General features: G+C 41.4%; 1 protein-coding gene across 4 annotated transcripts in view; it reads right to left on the bottom strand.

The window, feature by feature from the left end:
* KIF13B (kinesin family member 13B) overlaps positions 1-17931 on the bottom strand; it is a 128205-nt gene that overhangs the window by 33819 nt on the left and 76455 nt on the right. For all 4 annotated transcript variants that reach the window (XM_039383370.1, XM_027712435.2, XM_039383371.1 and 1 more), the window contains exons 18-30: positions 15123-15285; positions 13986-14132; positions 13357-13506; positions 12583-12711; positions 11121-11291; positions 10038-10195; positions 8936-9068; positions 7791-7925; positions 4875-4904; positions 3747-3846; positions 3336-3462; positions 1861-1916; positions 713-837 (exon numbers count right to left, since the gene is read on the bottom strand). In XM_039383370.1, the coding sequence (XP_039239304.1) occupies positions 713-837; positions 1861-1916; positions 3336-3462; positions 3747-3846; positions 4875-4904; positions 7791-7925; positions 8936-9068; positions 10038-10195; positions 11121-11291; positions 12583-12711; positions 13357-13506; positions 13986-14132; positions 15123-15285 (1624 nt within the window). The remainder of the gene's footprint in view (positions 1-712; positions 838-1860; positions 1917-3335; positions 3463-3746; positions 3847-4874; positions 4905-7790; positions 7926-8935; positions 9069-10037; positions 10196-11120; positions 11292-12582; positions 12712-13356; positions 13507-13985; positions 14133-15122; positions 15286-17931) is intronic.

Genomic DNA, 17931 nt, shown 5'->3' with positions numbered 1-17931 from the left:
ATTGCAGTGAAAATCTTCCATCACACCACAAAAATTCTCCTGTTTGTATTTGAGAAGTAACTTTGCTGAAACATTTCTAGCAATACAGCAAAAGCTGGATTTTTTCTTTCTGAATGTTAAAATACATATATGACTGAAGATTTAAGTGGTTTATTTTTAAGCCATAAGAAAAATAGCTTAGTAGCCATCTTTCCAGACTTTAAAAACAAACCAGAACAAAAAAACCTACCAAAACCACCAGGAATAAAGCTCCTGTAAAAATATAAGAAAAAATAAGTTTCAGAGAAAGGACCAAAATTTTAAGGAAAAAAAGTAAATCAGAGATTCTAAACCTAACAGCAAAAAATTCTAAACCAACAATTGTAAAGCTGTAAAACCAAGAGTTATGTGGCAAAATGGAGGACAACGAGTGTAACACTGCAGAGGTTCGTATGTTAACAATTAAGGTTGTTTGTTTTTTTCAGCTGGGGCTCCTGTACTCTAATTTGCTCAGGGGTTTTGGTTTGTTAAACACATATTGAATCTCAAGCTTTTGGAACGCTTGGATTTACTATTTTTCAAATCATGATTATGCTCCTAGTGATTATTCCCTAAAAACACAAAGTCACTCATATAAGAAACATCTTTGCTGCACTGCTTTCACAGGTGAATGTATAAAGAGAACAATTAAAAGACTCCTAAACTAAAGACACTGGTCTGTATCTTCACTTACCTCACTGTCATGATGCTTCACAATCTGCAGCTCAAAGAATTCCTCCTCCTCTTCTGCAACAAGAGTAGCATCCCACCCTCCAGCTTCTGGGTCATCCAGGTTGTCCTGGGAGCTGAAGTCATCAGCTACAAACAGAAGGGAATGTGGAAGGTGAGGAGACACAAAGCAATTATCCCCCTTTAAAAGCATCCGGTAAGCCACGAATTCACATTTTCGTCACCAACTCCCCAGCTTGGCTGTTTCCACTCCACCTACGAAAGAAAAGCTCCTGCATTGTTCCACTTCAAAAAGAGTCTCATTTCTATACAGAAAGTGTGCACAAAGATTTGGGGACACAGACTCAAACATGCCTTTTAAAGTCCTCTATTATGTGAGGACTCTCAGTTGCAAACATCCCCTCCTTGCCTGCAGGTATATATAAATATATATATATATACATACACATTAAATACATTGGTCATTTGCCATAAGCTAGGTGGTGTGGGATTTTTAACTAAAGATAAGTGGCTGGTTGAACAAGTGAAAACACAGTACTTTTAGATCATGACTAAACAAAACCTTAAATCTGGGGTTTGAGAAGCTTAACCTGTCCTAGCTTGAGTCCCTCCCCATGAATGAATTATTAACCAGCTCCTCTCTGAAGCCATTGGATCTGTGGATGCACTTTCCAAGGTGGACAAACCATCAGTGTCAGGAGATTGCAGCACAGATCTCCTCCCAACGGGCTGAATGCCACCTCCCCACTCTCACCTGACACTTCTCATCCAAATATTAACCCTCTTTTAAAAATCCTAACAAGGTTTTGTTTGACTGATTAGGCCCTGTTGGCTCCCTGGACTTGTTTTGGGGTTGCTGGTTTCTTGGTTCCAATTTCCCATTTTTGGTAGAAGTATCTGGCTAATACATTGTTCAAATTGGATCTTGTATTGGGATGTATTGAAACATGGGATTATTAAAACCTTCCATATATAATACTGTGTGTTTTGAAGCATTAAACAATATGTTTCAGTGAAAAATGTGCACTCTGCAGTTAATCTACCTGCCATCCCAGGCATTTCTTAATTTTATTAGTTTGCTGAAATTCCATAACGTCATTGGTTTATATAAAGTTTGTTTTGAAGTACTCTGTCATTTTAAGAGCCACTTACCATTCAAATCAAGGAATATAACAGGAATGTGAGTTTCCATACCAGCCACAGGAGTCCTAAAATGCAAGACAGGGACAATGGTGGCATTTAAAGTAAGAGATTTACCCAGCACACGTCTGTGATGATACAAACCCACGGGACATTACATTCGGTACAACTATAATTTGTAGCCAGACCACTGATAACCTTGGCAAACAGCTTTATTTTAATTTACTGTTGCTGAGTCTGAGAGACTCAAATAAATTGGTGTTTCTTTTATACCAGCTCTCTTAGAATTATGATCTTCTTTGGCCTCTTGCTTTCCGAAAAATCTTTTCCCCCCTCTTAAATGCTAATAGCAAAATTAAGTTTATTTACTTTGACACACACATTTATTAAATTCAAACTCCCCTGCATTAGTGATGGAAGACAGCAGAGAGAGAATCAGAAAAGCCAGTCTTAAAGTTTTCAAACTGACATTGATGCTGCCACTCCACACAGTTATTACTCATTCTTACAAAACACATATTTAAGAGCCAAACCCGCTATTTAAGGCATCTTTTATGTCACGGAAGAAGAGGTTACAGAAGTGGTGTTTTGTTTGTTTTTAGAATGAAAAACTAAGCCACACAGTATTAATAAGGTACTGGAAATGTAACATGGGGCACAAAAGAGTTTTGGGCTTTTCACGATAAACTTGATGAATTTATGGTGAACAGGAGCAGGTTGAAGTCTTATGTAACATAGAAGGTGCTTGAATCATACTGAATATTTCATTGTTTTCAACCAACACTTTGATGTGAAGGTTGATTTGTTTCCAACAAGAATTTGCTGGTTTTAGGTTTTAGCAGCACTGGCTTTAACAAACTCCAGCTTAAAACTCCACAACACTCAATTCCATCAATAAATACTGTTAAAGGTTTGCTCAGGAAAGATATTCAGGAAGTTGAAAGCAACTGAAGACAAGAGGTTTGAGGTGAAATAACCCCAAATCCTTATCTGCAGTTGTTCTTCACAGCTGATACAGCTCAGCAGTTACAGTCAAGTGTTCTCTACTATTTTTAAAGTTTAGAAAATTACATGGAACACTTGCTGACTAAACAGAGTTTGTTCTCAAACCAGCAGCACAACAAAATGCTCCTGGAGATGCAGTTTTATTAGGAGTGAGCAGCCTTTTAAGTGAATGAACTAGGTAATTAACATATTAGCTAATTTTTTAAAATAGTAAGTGCAGTGGTAATAAATATTGATTCGGTTTTTTCCAGAAGGTTATAATTACACCCTGATCAATAGCAGGATCCTTTACCAAACAGCATTTCTGCATTTCGGATACATAACCCAATAAAATAATTTAAGCAAGAAGCCTAATTTTAACAGCTTTGCTCATACAGTGTACAGGGGCCAGATTGAGGAAAGCAAAAAACTGGCCACAGTCCAAGGCAGGAATGCTCAGTGCATCATCTTTACATTCCTCCCATGGCAATGTGTGCTCATACCACTCTGCTGGAGCTCCAGGGATCCCACTGCCAGCAGAAGGGACCATCACAGCATTCCTTTCCTCTGTGAGGGTCAACCTCATCTCCAAGAGCTGAGCCTCCCGATCTGCATCATCTTCTGTTTTATCTGGAGAAGCAGGATGGCAACAGAGAGCAGCTCTTAGTGCCTCTATCACATACTGATGCTTTTATACCACCCAGAACAGAATAAATCCCATTCTGCTCAGAATTCAGCACACAAAGGAACACACAACAACCAATTTTATACAGGCTTCTCTAACTTTAGTTTCACTGAAGGCAAATTACCGAGTTCAGAGATTTAACTTGTTTTCTAAATTTTACACTCTATCAGGATAAAAAGCTGTATGCACATGTCTATCACATTATTACCCTGAACAGCATTTTCCTTACCAGGCTTCCCAACAAGTTTCTGCAGCTGCTGATCCAGGTACTCCTGGCGCTTCGTTAAGGCACAGAGCCATTTCCGACGGAGCCTCTCCAAGTCCCTGTCCTGCAAAGGGGGGAAAGGAATCATCTTAAATACTGACCCAGGAAAGCCAAGGTTTCCTCTCTGTGGCTTACACATTCCCCCAGCCCTTATGCTAATCCTGCACTCAAAAAGAGGATCAGGAAGACAGAGCAGACCCCCGATTAATCCCCTTGCTCTTCCCTATTTTCCTTGGCATGGAAACACAAGAGAAGCTGAGGTTGGAAGGGATCTCTGGAGATTGTCTAGTCCAACCCTCCTGTGCCCAAAGCAGGGTCAACCACAGCAGCTTGCTCAGGGGCTGTGTCCAGTTGGGATTTGAAAATCCCCAAGGTTGGAAACTCTATAACCTCTCCTGGCAACATGTACTAGTGTTTGACCACCACCATGGTAAAACAAAAAATAAATAACTGAAGTTTCCAATGTGGAGATTCCTTGCCTCCTGCCCTTTCCCTGGATTCCACAGAAAAGAGCCTGGCTCTGCCTTCTTTACCCCTTCCCACTTACACAGACAAGATCCCACCTGAGCCTTGTCTTTTCCTCGAGGTTAAACAACCCCAGTTCTCTTAGTCTTTCTTCACAAATCCCAACACTTTAACTTTCCACATCTTATTTGAAGTACTTTTTGCTTGCCAGCCCAAGACACCTCTTTCTCTAATTGTTTTTCTGTGCTACCCAGACGAAAAAAATTTCTTTTTATACAGTTCTTTGCCCCCAAACTACTCCCAAACTCACTAACCACCACCTTGTGGCAAAGCTGGAAACCTCAGTCCTTAACCATGACACACCACTCTCACTGATTCCTCCTATTAGGAATCCATCCCTGCCCCAGCAGTTCCCCCCAAAACCCTCAAACCAAAAAACAATTGGATTTTGGACTGGAAATACACATTATGGCATCTCTCTCATCCACCATAGGCTTTGGAGTATAACAATCTAACCAGTTCCCAAGTTTTTTGTCTCTTCTGCATATCAAGAAAATGCTGATCCTCCTCTAACATGTTTTAATCTGAAAATGCCTGCAATTTTAAGACAGAATTTAAGATTTTTACCTGATAACTGTCCATTTCATCCTCTTCTTCCTAGGCCAAAACATACAAAACCATGCCATTAATTTTTTTTTTTTGATAGCAGGAAACTACACTGAATGCAAAAGGTGTAACAATTTTAAGCAATTTTAGCTGTCTTACATAAAAGTGTGAACTTAGCAATGGCATGATCACAGAATTAAAACACACTGACATTTGCTGCTATCAGCTCATCTAAACCCAAACTAGAGCAATCCAATGATTACAGTGGAGAAATTCAGAGTAATAAAATTATTAGAAGTCTTAATAATTGAAAGCAAGTGGAATGCTTAAATTGCATCAAGAAAATACAAGACTTGTAGTGAAACAGCTTGAAACCTGTAGATCCTGGACAGGCAGGAGAAATGTGAATGTTACAGTAAGTGCTGAAAAATCAGAGTCTGGTGTAGAATCAGAGAATCATGGAATCGTTAAGGCTGGAAAAGATCTTTAAGATCCAGTCCAACCATCAAACAGCACCACCATCATGTTCACCAATAAACCACGTCCTAAAGTGTCACAGTTGCAACTTTTTGACCATTTCCAGGGATGGGGACTCCAACAAGGCCCTGGGCAGCTTTGCCAGGGCTGGATAACCCTTTCCATGAAGGAATTGTTCCCAATATCCAACCTGAATCTCCCCTGGCACAGCCTGAGGCTGCTTCCCCTTGTCCTGTCTCTTGTTCCCCGGGAGCAGAGCCTGACCCACCCCCGGCTCCCCCTTCCTGTCAGGGAATTGTGGAGAGGGGAAAGGTCCCCCCTGAGCCTCCTTTTCTCCAGGCTGAGCCCCCTCAGCTGCTCCTGCTGCTCCAGCCCCTTTCCCAGCTCCGTTCCCTTCCCTGGACAATCTCCAGCCCCTCTGTGTCTCTCTTGTCTGAGGGGCCCAAAACTGCCCCCAGGATTCAAGGTGTGCACAAAGGATTTGTGAGGCAAGTTTGATGCAGCATTTAAAGAAGAACTTTGATGCAAACATCTTTGTGAATTATCAGGGAATTGGGATGACAGCCACAGCAGGAGTCACAATGTAGACCTTCAACATTTTATTTCCCTTATTTTCTGATGCCAGACACCACCTTTAATCCTCGACCTTCACCACAAGCAGAGCCACTTGCACTGAGCACAACTGCCCCTCCTCACAGTGAATGGAGAAGGAATGAGGGCTCCAATCCTCATGGAGTTATCACTTATCTATTTAAGTAATAACGAGCCCCTGGAGTCTACTTTTGTATCTTAATAATGAAAGCAAAAACTTCGCTAAGCTAAAATTAAAAAGCCATATAGAAGAGGCATTTCCTCAGTTCAAGGTCTTTAGAAAATCTTTCACATTCCATAGATACTGATTTACTTGAGATAAGAGAAATGCTAATAAGGGGACTAAAAATCCAGGTGCTCAGGTCTGAAGGCCATTGTGAACAGCAGGGCTAATGAAACTTGGCTTTCAGTTGCCCTTTCCCATGGGGGTTATCAGTGTCAGGCACAACTCACTAGTCTCTCTCTCTCAAGTGGAGTTTAAGTCTTTCTTTTTTGAAAGAATGTACTATTTTGGGGATTGGCAGCTCTGTGGGATAAGATTGAAACTGGTCAATGGATCAGGAATTCACAGGGTGAGGCAGAGGGGATGCTCACCTGGGACCTGTCCTTACAAACCAGGCTAAAAGGGGCCCTTGTACATTGTGGGTCTGTGAGAGCTTTCAAGGAAAATTTGGAAGAATCAATCATCTTGTCTCAGGAGGGAAACATGCTCCATTCAGGAGTTTCCTTACTTTATAGGAAGGAAATGTGGGTATGAGGGACTGCTGTGATGCAAAGGCTGCAAGCAGAGTCACTAGGAGAAGAATAATGGGGAACAACAGCAAGAATTTGCCCAGGATGCTGCTGGAAAGGGAGATTTCTGCAAAAGTAGGAAAAAATTCCCCTTTTTGCACCCTGACACATAAGGGGAGGGGAACACTCAGGTTAATAGACAACAAAAAACCCCAAGTACCAATCTGAAAGGAAAAGCCATAATAATTCAGCAAAAAAAAGGGGAGCAGACATAGATTGAATCATGCTCTGTCAAAAGTGTAACCATTTTGGGACATCTCCTGGTTTTCCATAAACTACTTGACATTTAGTTGGCCTTGTCTCAAGCAGGGCTGTTAATCAAACAAGCCCAAAGACTTGCTCGTTCTGTTGCACCAGATTCTGGCTTGTTACCTCTGAAAAGCGATGGAATTTTAATTTATTTGTTGGGGAAAAAAATCAAACTGCACCAAAAAAACCGATGGGAGCACTGCAAGAGGACAATCCCTAAAAATAGATCCATATATTTGCTGTTTAACATGAGGTGCAGTTGTGTGTGAGGTTGTCAAACAACCTGGCCAACACATACTGTGGGCCACAACTGGCTCATGTAATTCTAACATTTGTAACTGGACACTATTTGAATATATGTTCAACTGGTTTATTTTAATTTGAATACTTACTTAAAATTGCTGCCATGTCTAATATTTTAAGTAAAAACTACAGGACAAACTCCTAATGAATTTTAGGAACACTGGCATTTCCTTTTCTTCTTTGAGTGGTGTGTTAAGGCTGTGGTGTTTAAGGATAGGGAAAAAAATCCAGCCAAAACCAGAAAAGACACAGAAGGTGGTCTTAAAAATATTCTTTTTGCCAGGGAAAATGATTCTTGATTAAGAGGAAGATCTTCCATAACACTTTCTGAAGGACAGAGGTTTAAACTGATAATTCATCTTGACCTTGATTTATATATTCAAGTAGGTTCAAAAAATATTCCCCCAAACCAACCCAAAACTTGAAATATATGGAGTTGACTTCAACTGCAGCAAACAGAACATCAGTTTATGGCTTTACATGTCTCAGAAATAGCCAGAACTGACATGAAATATTCACTCTTACCTGATAATTTTGTGACTTGACATGTTTTATTTGAACACAGCCAATGCCAACAGACAGTATTGATTCCTCCATCAGTGGCAAGGTCCCAGATTCCTGCACAGATCTCACTTCGACCTGAATCCGTCGAGATTGTCCCTGCCCAAAAGAACAATTTGAAATGCTTGGAAAAAAAGGCTTATAAAGTGCTGAAAGCTTAATTCCAGAGAGACCCCTACTGGCAGCCACTGGCAAGCAACATTATATTTTTATTTTGGGAAGAACAAAGTGGTGAGTTTGGGAATCCCAATGACCCAGTGTTCAAGAGATCCCCCTTCTGTTGCAAGGATTTATGTTTACAGGATTTATGTATTCACAGAAAAAAAAGCAATAGTTCAGCATTCAGCTGAACTCCCCAGTTTACTCTTCTGAAGGGTTTTCAAACACACACTTAAAGGAATCTATTTTTAATACTTCTGAAGGTGGAAAATAGGATCTCTTCCCCAACTACAAAAGAGGAGTGTAAATAATTTGGTGAGCTACTGGAATTTCAGTGAACTTTTCCTGACTCTGGTCTCCCTGACTGAAAATTCTGACCCACTGATGCTATCAGTGCAGCAAAGCAACTGCTCTGCAGTAAAACCATAAAGAAAAAAAAAAGAAATAATAATAATAATAATAAAAAAGAAAATAAAGATCTAAGGAGTTGGCAAGGTCAGAGGTGCAGCCTGTATCTAACTTTTACTAATTCCCTGTGTTCTCTGGGCAATGGCTTATCATTTAAAAATGTCAACTATTCAGTTAAGCATTAACAATTTAATGCATGTAGAACTCAAAGAACAAAGGAGTGCTTGGCTGGAAGGATCAAATAAAGGGGAACTCTGGACCTCTTTAAAAAATAATTAAGTTCAGTGGAGATTGGTGTCCTTTCTACCAGGTGCTATCACAGAACAGGGCAAAAAGATTCCAGGGAAGCCTTTGATCACCTTTACAGTGGAATTTTTCACACTGGCAGAGGGACTCCACTTTCTTGCACCTCATATGTGTTTTACACAATCTCATATTTTGTACCTGAGCTTGGACACGACCCTTTCACCACGCAAAATAAAAAGTTTCTTTGCTTTTTCTGTGCTTTTCCCACAGCTGAAATCCTCCCCGTGCCACCTTACCTGCCTGAGCTGGAAGATGCCTCCTGTGCTGACATCCTTGGCAGGAGTCACCTCCACTGGGCAATATTCCCCATTCTCATTCAGCTCCAGAATTTGAACCCACAGTTCTACTTTGCGGGTCACTTCACTCCACCTGCAGAACACATCAAATAGTGTTTCTTTTGGGTTCTCTTTCCCCAAATTAAAAAGGAAGAAAAACCCCAAAGCATTAGCTCAGGTTGCAGATTGAAGCAGCAAAGGACCACTGCAATAGATGCACCACTTATATGTAGGATTACTCATAAATTTTACTGATAGATATTTTAGTCAAACATCAGAATTAAGCCTTTTCTTGATTCCAACACGAACCCCAATCCCACATTTAAGTTCTGGTCTCAACTCCAGCCACAGAAGCCCAGTGTTGTCAGGGCAATCAGATTTACACAGAAGACAGCAGAGTGAAATATGACATTGTCTCACAAGTTTTCAAGATTCAGAGCACTTTCCTGAACTTCATCATATCACTGCCTTCTCTCCAATTCTTCCAAGAGCTCAAAGAAGAAATGGCCACTTCTGTAGAACTTCAAAATTTGAAAGGACAGAGGTACTCATTGCTCAGCTGCCAAACATAACTCACTATTTTACGGCATGTTTTCCCATCTTTTCTTTGCCATATATTCCTGACTTTTCTTTTAAACTTCCCCATATACAGCTTAATACTCAACATGCTCAACACAAGCTGGAAGTAAAAAGAGAAATAACTACCAATAAATTAAGATGCTGAGCTGCCTTCTAATCGGAGAGGCAAAACAACTCACTTTTAAGAAAATGCTACTATAAGTTTATTTTTGGGACAACAAATGGCTGCCAGCAAACAAGCAATCCCCTCTTTCAGGTTGAATTACCATATTGTTTGCATATTTATTTCAATTGAGATAATAAGCAATACAACTATTCCAAAGGAAGCACTACAGGGATGGCATTTCACGGCCAAGAATTAATGGATTCACAGTGGTCTTCAGTTCAACATTTGATTACTTCCCCCAAACCTGTTTCAAAACTGGGCACCTCAGACAGTGATTTTTCCACAGTTCCAACCTAAGGATCCATTTTCCATATTTACCTGTCACGAAGGCTGCGTGTTTTGGCCTGAATTATTCCCAAATCCCACAGGGCTGGATTTTTGCGGTCACCACTCTGCTTGTGCCCATAAACCTCGATGGCCAAAGCACCATCATAGAGGTGTTCCATGAAGTCTTCAGAAATATTGACAGAAACTTCCTGTGAGGGACAAATGGGGTTGATGACTGTGACTACACGACTTAAAGGCTGTGAGATTTACTGCCTTGACTTTAATATAAGCATTTAACAAAGTCACCCTGGTCCCCAAGACACAATTTAGAGGAAAGGAAGAGCTGCCAGCTCGGTTTGTAAAATCAGGAGGCAAAGTAAAGGTACGTGATTTTCTAAAGATTAAAGTCTATAAAGAGCTGACAAATGACCATAGGCTTTTCCAAGCCTTGATCCAGTGGTTCAAAAATAACGAAATCATATGTTCTAATGTTCAGAATCTGAAAATCAAAACTCCTCAGAAGGTGTTATATCTATTTCATGAATGATAAGTGGAATAAATTGCTCACTGTAATGAGGAATGATAGAACATGATGAGAACCGAGGTGATTTGGCTGGGATTCATCCAACTTGACTTTAGATGTCTCTGTTAAAGACACCTCCACTCAGCTGCTCCAAAGGCAATGGGAAGAAATAGTCTGTTCTAAAAATCCAACTTCAACATCTACATCAGGATAACAGGGATCATGTCCCAGGACTTGGACGTTTCTCTCCATTACATCAGTGTAGAGTGATCAGCTCAGCTATAGACATCAAATGGACTCACATGAATATCTCCTTCAATCACACTGAATTTTTACTGTGGGTAAACTTTAACCTAAGTCTCTCTGCTGAACAGATGTCTTCCTTTATTAATTCACTTCACCTCTGAGTTTTGTACAGGTGAACAGTGTAGAAGAATCAAACTTAAATGGACTCTGAACATGTTTAAGTCCTTATTAAAAACGGTATTAGTAAGGTACCAACCTCCTGAAATATTACAATGTGAGCAAAGAGGCAACTAAAACTGTTACAGAAGCATAAAACTGCTTTGCCTGCCTTAGAGTTTCATTAATAAAACAGAAAATTTAATTACATTGCAGTGATCAAAGACCACCATGCACCGTGGCTCCTTGCTGATGGAAGATTGGGAAGGATCCACCTCAGGTGCAACACTGACAGGCTCCAGTTGATCCCAGAATGTGTATTTGCAGAACACAAAGTTGGAGAGGTGCTGTGGCAAACCTGTAGCTTGAAGTATTTTAATCTAGAAAAGCGATGAGAAACACGGGAAAAGCATTTATTCATTAGGTACGGAATGAAAAATATCTCCTGGTAGAACAGTGTTAGTCTGTTCCACTGCAAAGGATAACAAAAAAATAAAAGCAGCAAGGCAGAAGATATTAGAAAATAGAATTTCTGCATTGAAACTCATTGGAGACAATATTTGAGTGCAGCAGTTGAACACTGTCACTAGATGTCACCAGACATTCATTCATATTTCTTGGGAGTAGAAACCAAGGGGATGAATTTTACAAACACACCAAAACATTTTGTTCATTTTTAATGGTGAAATATACACCAAAAACATTGTAATAGAAGAGGAATACATTAAAAATCTCATACTTCCACCACAATTGGCTCCGCTATTCTCCAAAAATCCTTGTTATAAAATACTGCTTGTCCTTATTCTGTGATGCAGGAAACAACACAAAACCAACCCCAACAATGCAAAAGTAGCCTGTCCCCTCTTTTTCAAAATCAAAGCCAAACAGAAACAAAAGGTTTTGAATACTCATTCTGATCTAAACAAAGTCATCAAATTAACCATGTATTTAATAAGCCTCTATTCTCCATTTGTCAAATTAAGATCAAATTAGTTAGACTTCAACAGTAAGGCAGCACTCAGGATCCTCAGGGGAATGTTTCCTGCCACAATGTCCCATCTTGCTTGTAAGGACATGGAGTTCTATGGAACAGGATAAACAAATGGGAAAAAAAAGTACAATTTCTCCCAAACTGTTCATATTGTCCAGAAGTCAGCAAGGTTGGGGACCACTCCCTCTAATTCTTTTGGCCTTTTGCTTTTTTTTACCTGTAGCTTGGTCTACCTTGTGTTTTACTACAGCACAGAACTGCTAGTAAATACTTCCTACTAATTTTCTTTTTATTATTAACAGTAATAAACACACTACATATATTTCACAGAATATTTAATATATAGAGAAAGAAATATTGAGAGAATGATTCACAAAATGATGGGAGTTTATTACATTCTGTGACTCCTTTTCAATTAACTGTTATGGCACTAATCCTAACACACAGATCTTCCAAGGCTTCCAAGACAGCAATAAACTTCCTGGGGTGAGACTTTGGCATTTAAACACAGTTAATGAAAGGACCAAAACCTACCTAATTATCTTGTATTATTTCAGCCTCCCCAGAAACAAAACGAGGTTACAAAGAGACATCCAAGAGCCAGAAGCCAAGAAGTTCTTTAAGACTTGGGATGGAAAGAGAGAAGGTTGCTCAGAGGTTGGGATACTCCTGGAACTCACCCTGCAGACAAGTTTTCTCTCCTGAACATCGTTTTCACTGGAACAGTCAGGACCGTCCTCACCTCCCACCAGCCTGTCGTCGATCTCTCCACTCACTCGAACAACTTCAACGTGGAGACGACCTGATACCTGGTAAGAAAGGAGAAAAAAATTACTTGTGTGCCAGAAAACAGTGACAAGTTCATCCCCTTCTACAACTACTGCTGCTTGTAGTCTGTAAGCAGCCAATATTTTATCCTTTTTTTATTGCTCTTGTTCTTGGCATTTGTTGCACCACACGAAGAACTTGCTTTGGAGCAAGAATCAAAGAGCCTTTGTTGTAAAAACCATGAAGAAATCAGCAACTGGAGTGACTTTGGGAACAATCTCACCTTCCAACCAGTCTCTAGAGAGTCTGCAAAGTGCACACATGAGGCACAGCACAGAGGATGTTGCCTGGGATGCTCTGCTGCCTCTGAAGTTGTTCTCACAGTATATATTTAAAAACTCTTGATGCCAGTCAGTGAAACCAGTGGAGCTATAGCTCATACTTGTTCTACTTATTTATTTTGGGCTATTTCACTCAAAAAGATGTTCACAAAGCCTTCTCCTTTCACAATCACTGTGCTGGGATTCAGAGCAACAGTCAGGTATTATGGGACTTGCATAATTCCACATTGTTAGCAAAGAGCTTGTGCACACGAAACTGGAAAGTATCTACCATAAACTGGTAATAAGACCCACAGGCTGTAATTAAACAGTTGAGTAATGATAGATTATAGGAGAATGACAAACCTCTCCCTTCTGATTGATGATTGGAACTGCATATTGTAGCTTCACATCATAGAACAGGCACTCAAGGAAAACATTGGCTACTCCAATAAGGCTGTGGTTTTCCTGCTCGTCGTAGAACGGGTCAGCTCTCCTGAAGTAAGATCTCATCACCTGCAAGCAAGTTCACAACAATGCAAGGAAATCAAACTTCCCATGAAGCACTTTCCTAAGTCTTGCACAACCAGCCTGGTGAAAGAAAAAGGGACTCAAAAGCAAGAGGACAGATTAGGTCACAGGAAGAATGGAAAAGAATTTGACTTTGGATTAGGCCCTTTTACTTTGGATAAGGCCCATCCTCAGCAAGTTCTCCTTAACTTTGTCAGATTCCTGAACATTAACTGCTGTTGTAGTACTTACTGCTTCTTATTATATGATTTGTTCTGTCACCAAACTATGCATGCAAACAGGCATCAAAGTGACAAGATAAGTGTTAATGAAATGCTGAAGATCCCCTCTCTATTAGGAAAAGCAAAACCTCAGGAAAACGTAGCTCTTTCCATATTCACTCCTCACCTCCACCCAACCCCCCTCTTGAAAATTTAACAGGATGTAATTCCATAAGAACAATGACTGGAGTAATTTCTACTTACTGGGTTGTCTTCCTCACAGTCTTTCCACTCCTGGTAAAGATCCCTCATATCCACCAATCGATTCTCCAGCTTTTCCAGTGACCAAATCTGTTTGCCTTTCCCCTTCCTTCTCACCTGGATAGCAGGCTCGCTGAGAATTGCACCTCTCTGGGAAGCAATTAAAGAGATATCACTGAGGCATTTGTGTCACAACAAGGAAAAAATAGTTTAAAATTAACACAAAGTTGAGAATATCTTTGGGAAAAGTCTGTTCTTTTTTTGTTCTGGCTTGAGCAACCAAATCCAAGCGTGACAGACTCTGAGTTCAGCTGTCACAGTGTATTTGTGTTCAGTTTAACTGGGAATCTAATCACAGCTACAGGCACTCGTTTTCCTGGATTTTCACCTTGCATAAGTGTTAGAAATGGGAACATTTAAGCATTTCACAAATATCCTCAAGTTACAGCAGGCCTGGAGTTCCAGCTAAAGTTACTACTGCCTGCAACTTTCAATTAGTGCAGACACTTAACCCCCTTCATCATCCTGTTTCTGGATGTGTCTTCTCCAGAGGACTGTGAGAAAAACTTCTAAAACAACTGATAAAAATTTTACACCTGGAATAAAATCCACGTACTGTACTAACAATGGCCTGAGTATCACCCAAATATTAACTTGAAGGACAGAAATAACACCAGCTTAGGTAGCCAGCCTGAGACAGGGAAGTCTGGGTTCAGCTCCCTCCTTCCAAAATTTCTGAGATGACTGAGAACAAATAATCCAAATCCTCTCTGCTCCAGGTGCTCCCTCCACAATGGGGGTGGCAGCATTTTCACAGCTCACTGGGATGATGCAAATGATGGTAAATACTTGAAATAGATGGTACCCAACCTGCACAGATTTTGTCACTCTGCAACAGAAGCAAGTGTGAACTTCAACACCAGTGGAAAGGTCTTGCACCAAAACATGTACCATTTATGGCACATTATAGGATTTTCATGGTATAAAATAAGATAAGGATGTAGCATGGTCTAACAGAGCCATACTTAATGCACGTGACTGGCAAAACATCTTGACCATTAAATTCAAAATAAAAGAAATATGAACACTGAGAGGCAAATTTACTAAAACAACAATATAATCCCATCAGGGTGACCTTACCTTACTGTTGGCATTAAGGCTTGAAGCTGGGATCTGGAGGGTCACTTTGTACTCTGTCCTCTTGTCCAGCTCCTCTCCGATAAAATTGGCTTCTCTCACGTACAAATTGGCTTTAACAATCTGCTCTCGCAGCTTCCTCAGGCTGTGGGTCAGCATTTCTTCTCTGAAAGAAGGGGAGTGGGAGGGGGAGACAGGAAAAATCATGATATTTAAGTACTGAGACTGAGTGCAAAACAAAGGCATGAGGGGCCAACTGGGAGCTTATTGGTTAGGATTAAAGGGAGGGAAGGGACAGGTGACATTACAGTGGGGGGAATTCAACCACCCCGGTATCTGTTGGAGGGAAAACACAACAGAACATAAGCAATCCAGGAAGTTTCCGGAATGTCTTGGTGATAACTTCTTTCTCCCAATGACAGAGGAGCCAAGGAGAAGTGCCATGCTGGACCTTGTTCTCATCAGTAAGGAGAGGCTGGTGGGGAGTGTGAAGCTCAAGGGCAGCCTGGGCTGCAGTGACCATGAAATAGGGGAGTTCCAGATCCTCAGGGAAGCAGGGAGGGCACACAGCAAGCTCGTGACCCTGGGCTTTAGGAGAGAAAACTTTGTCCTCTTTAGGAATCTGCTTGGTAGAGTCACATGGGATAACGCCCTGGAGGGAAAAGGGGCCCAAGGAAGCTGGTTGATATTCAAGGATTGTCTCCTCCAAGCTCAGGAGTGACCAATCCCTATGAAGATGCAGTCAGGCAAAAATGCCAGGAGGGCTGTGTGGATGAACAAGGAGCTTCTGGACCAACTCAAACATAAAATCAATTCTACAGAGGGTGAAAGCAAGGACAAGTAGCCTGGGAGGAATATAGAGAACCTGTCCAAGCAGACAGGAATCAGGCTAGGAAAGCTGAAGTCCTGACAGAATTAAACCTGGCCAAGGATGTCAAGGACAAGAAAAGCTCCTGTGTAGAGGAAAACTAAGGAAAATGTGGGCCCTCTTGGAAAGAAACAGGAGACCTGGTTACCCAGGACATGGAGAAGGCTCAGGTACTCAACAGCTTTTCTGCCTTGGTCTTCACCATCAAGTGTTCCATCCAAGTTATAGAAGGTGAAAGCAGGGATTGGGAGAATGATGAACCACCCACTGCAGGAGAAGATCAGGTTTGAGACCATCTAAGGAACATAAAGGAGCACAAATCCATGGGATCTGATGAAATCCACCTGTGGGTCCTGAGGGAACTGATGGATTTAGTGGCTCAGACACTGTCCATTATATTTGAGAAGCTGTAGCAGTCTGGTGAAGTTCCCACTGACTGGAAAAGCGGAAACATAATTCCCAATTTTAAAAAGGGAAATAAGGAAGACCCAGAGAACTGCAGCCTGGCCAGTCCCACCTCCATGGCCATCAAGATCATGGAGCAGATCCTCCTGGAAGCTGTGCTAAGGCACATGGAAGATAAGGAGGTGACTGGTGACAGCCAGTGTGGCTTCACTAAGGGCAAATCATGCCTTAAAAATTTGGTGGCACTGTACAGTGGAATATGGAGGTGAGGGATGAGAGAAGAGCAACTGATGTCATCCACCTGAACTCGTGCAAAGCATTTGACACTCTCCTGTAAAACATCCTGGTGTCCAGCTCTGGGACCCTCAACATCACAAGGACATGGAGCTGCTGGAGGAAATCCAGAGGAGGCCACGGAGATGCTCCAAGGGCTGGGAACTCTCTGCTCTGGAGACAGGCTGGGAGAGCTGAGGGTGTCCACCAGGAGAAGAGAAGGCTCCAGGGAGATCTGAGAGCCCCTTCCAGCACCTAAAGGGGCTTCAAAAGAGCCAGAGAGGGACTTGGGATAAGGGATGGAGGACAGGACAAGGGGGAATGGATTCCCACTGGAATAGGACAGGGTTAGATGGGATAATGGGAAGAAATCCTTCCCTGTGAGGGCACTGAGGCCCTGGCAGAGGTTGCCCAGAGAAACTGTGGCTGCCCCATCCCTGGAAGTGTCCAAGGCCAGGATGGATGGGGCTTGGAGCAACCTGGGATAGTGGAAGGTGACCCTGCCCATGGCAGGGGGTTGGAATGAGATGAGCTTTAAGGTCCCTTCCCACCCAAACCATTCTATGACTTTTAACACAAAAATCAGGTGAATTAAATTAAATTTCTTCTGGAAAAAAAAAATTATCACTATGAATTTAGCAGTATGAAAATTAGGATACTGCTGGCTTTGGAGACCTCTCCATGCATCTGCTGAACAGTCAGCTATTGTGTGGCTCATTCCAGAGCTTTCCCACCACAGCTGTGGATGTTCCATCTTACAGAGAAAGGTTTATTCAGACAACATGACCCACTTGCTCACTGGGCTTCCTGGCAAGTGTGAGAGAGAGAGTCAACTGTGCAGCACAGGAACCTGGAACCACAAAATATTCCAGCCACGCACCTCGCTAGACTGTCTCAAATATTTTCTACTTCAAAAGTTGCTTTTCTAACCCCACATATTAGATTTGTATTTTCTCATGACAATGTCTTTTTCATACTCATTGATTTAGGGTTAAGTTTCATCTTCCTCCCACTGCTGCTCTTTTTGACAGCAACACTGGAGAACATCATGGAGGGGCTGAAGTAAAAAACCTCAGGAAGAGGCAGAGAGGACAGTGACCCCTCTGTGGTTATTAAATTGCTTTTGCAATGCTCTGGTTTAAAATTCTTTGTACCATCCTCTTACTCCCTTTTCTTTCTGCACTCCTGTGGTTGTCAGGTCTGTCAGATCCAAGTCAAGAGGAAAAACAACCTTCCAGCAGCTGAATCATGATCCACAGAACAAAC

This window comes from Pipra filicauda, unplaced genomic scaffold (assembly GCF_003945595.2).
Source record: "Pipra filicauda isolate LSUMZ 115617 unplaced genomic scaffold, ASM394559v2 scaffold307_size998922_pilon, whole genome shotgun sequence".
In the NCBI taxonomy this organism is placed as follows: domain Eukaryota; kingdom Metazoa; phylum Chordata; class Aves; order Passeriformes; family Pipridae; genus Pipra; species Pipra filicauda.
This window is presented reverse-complemented; position numbering and strand designations above follow the sequence as displayed.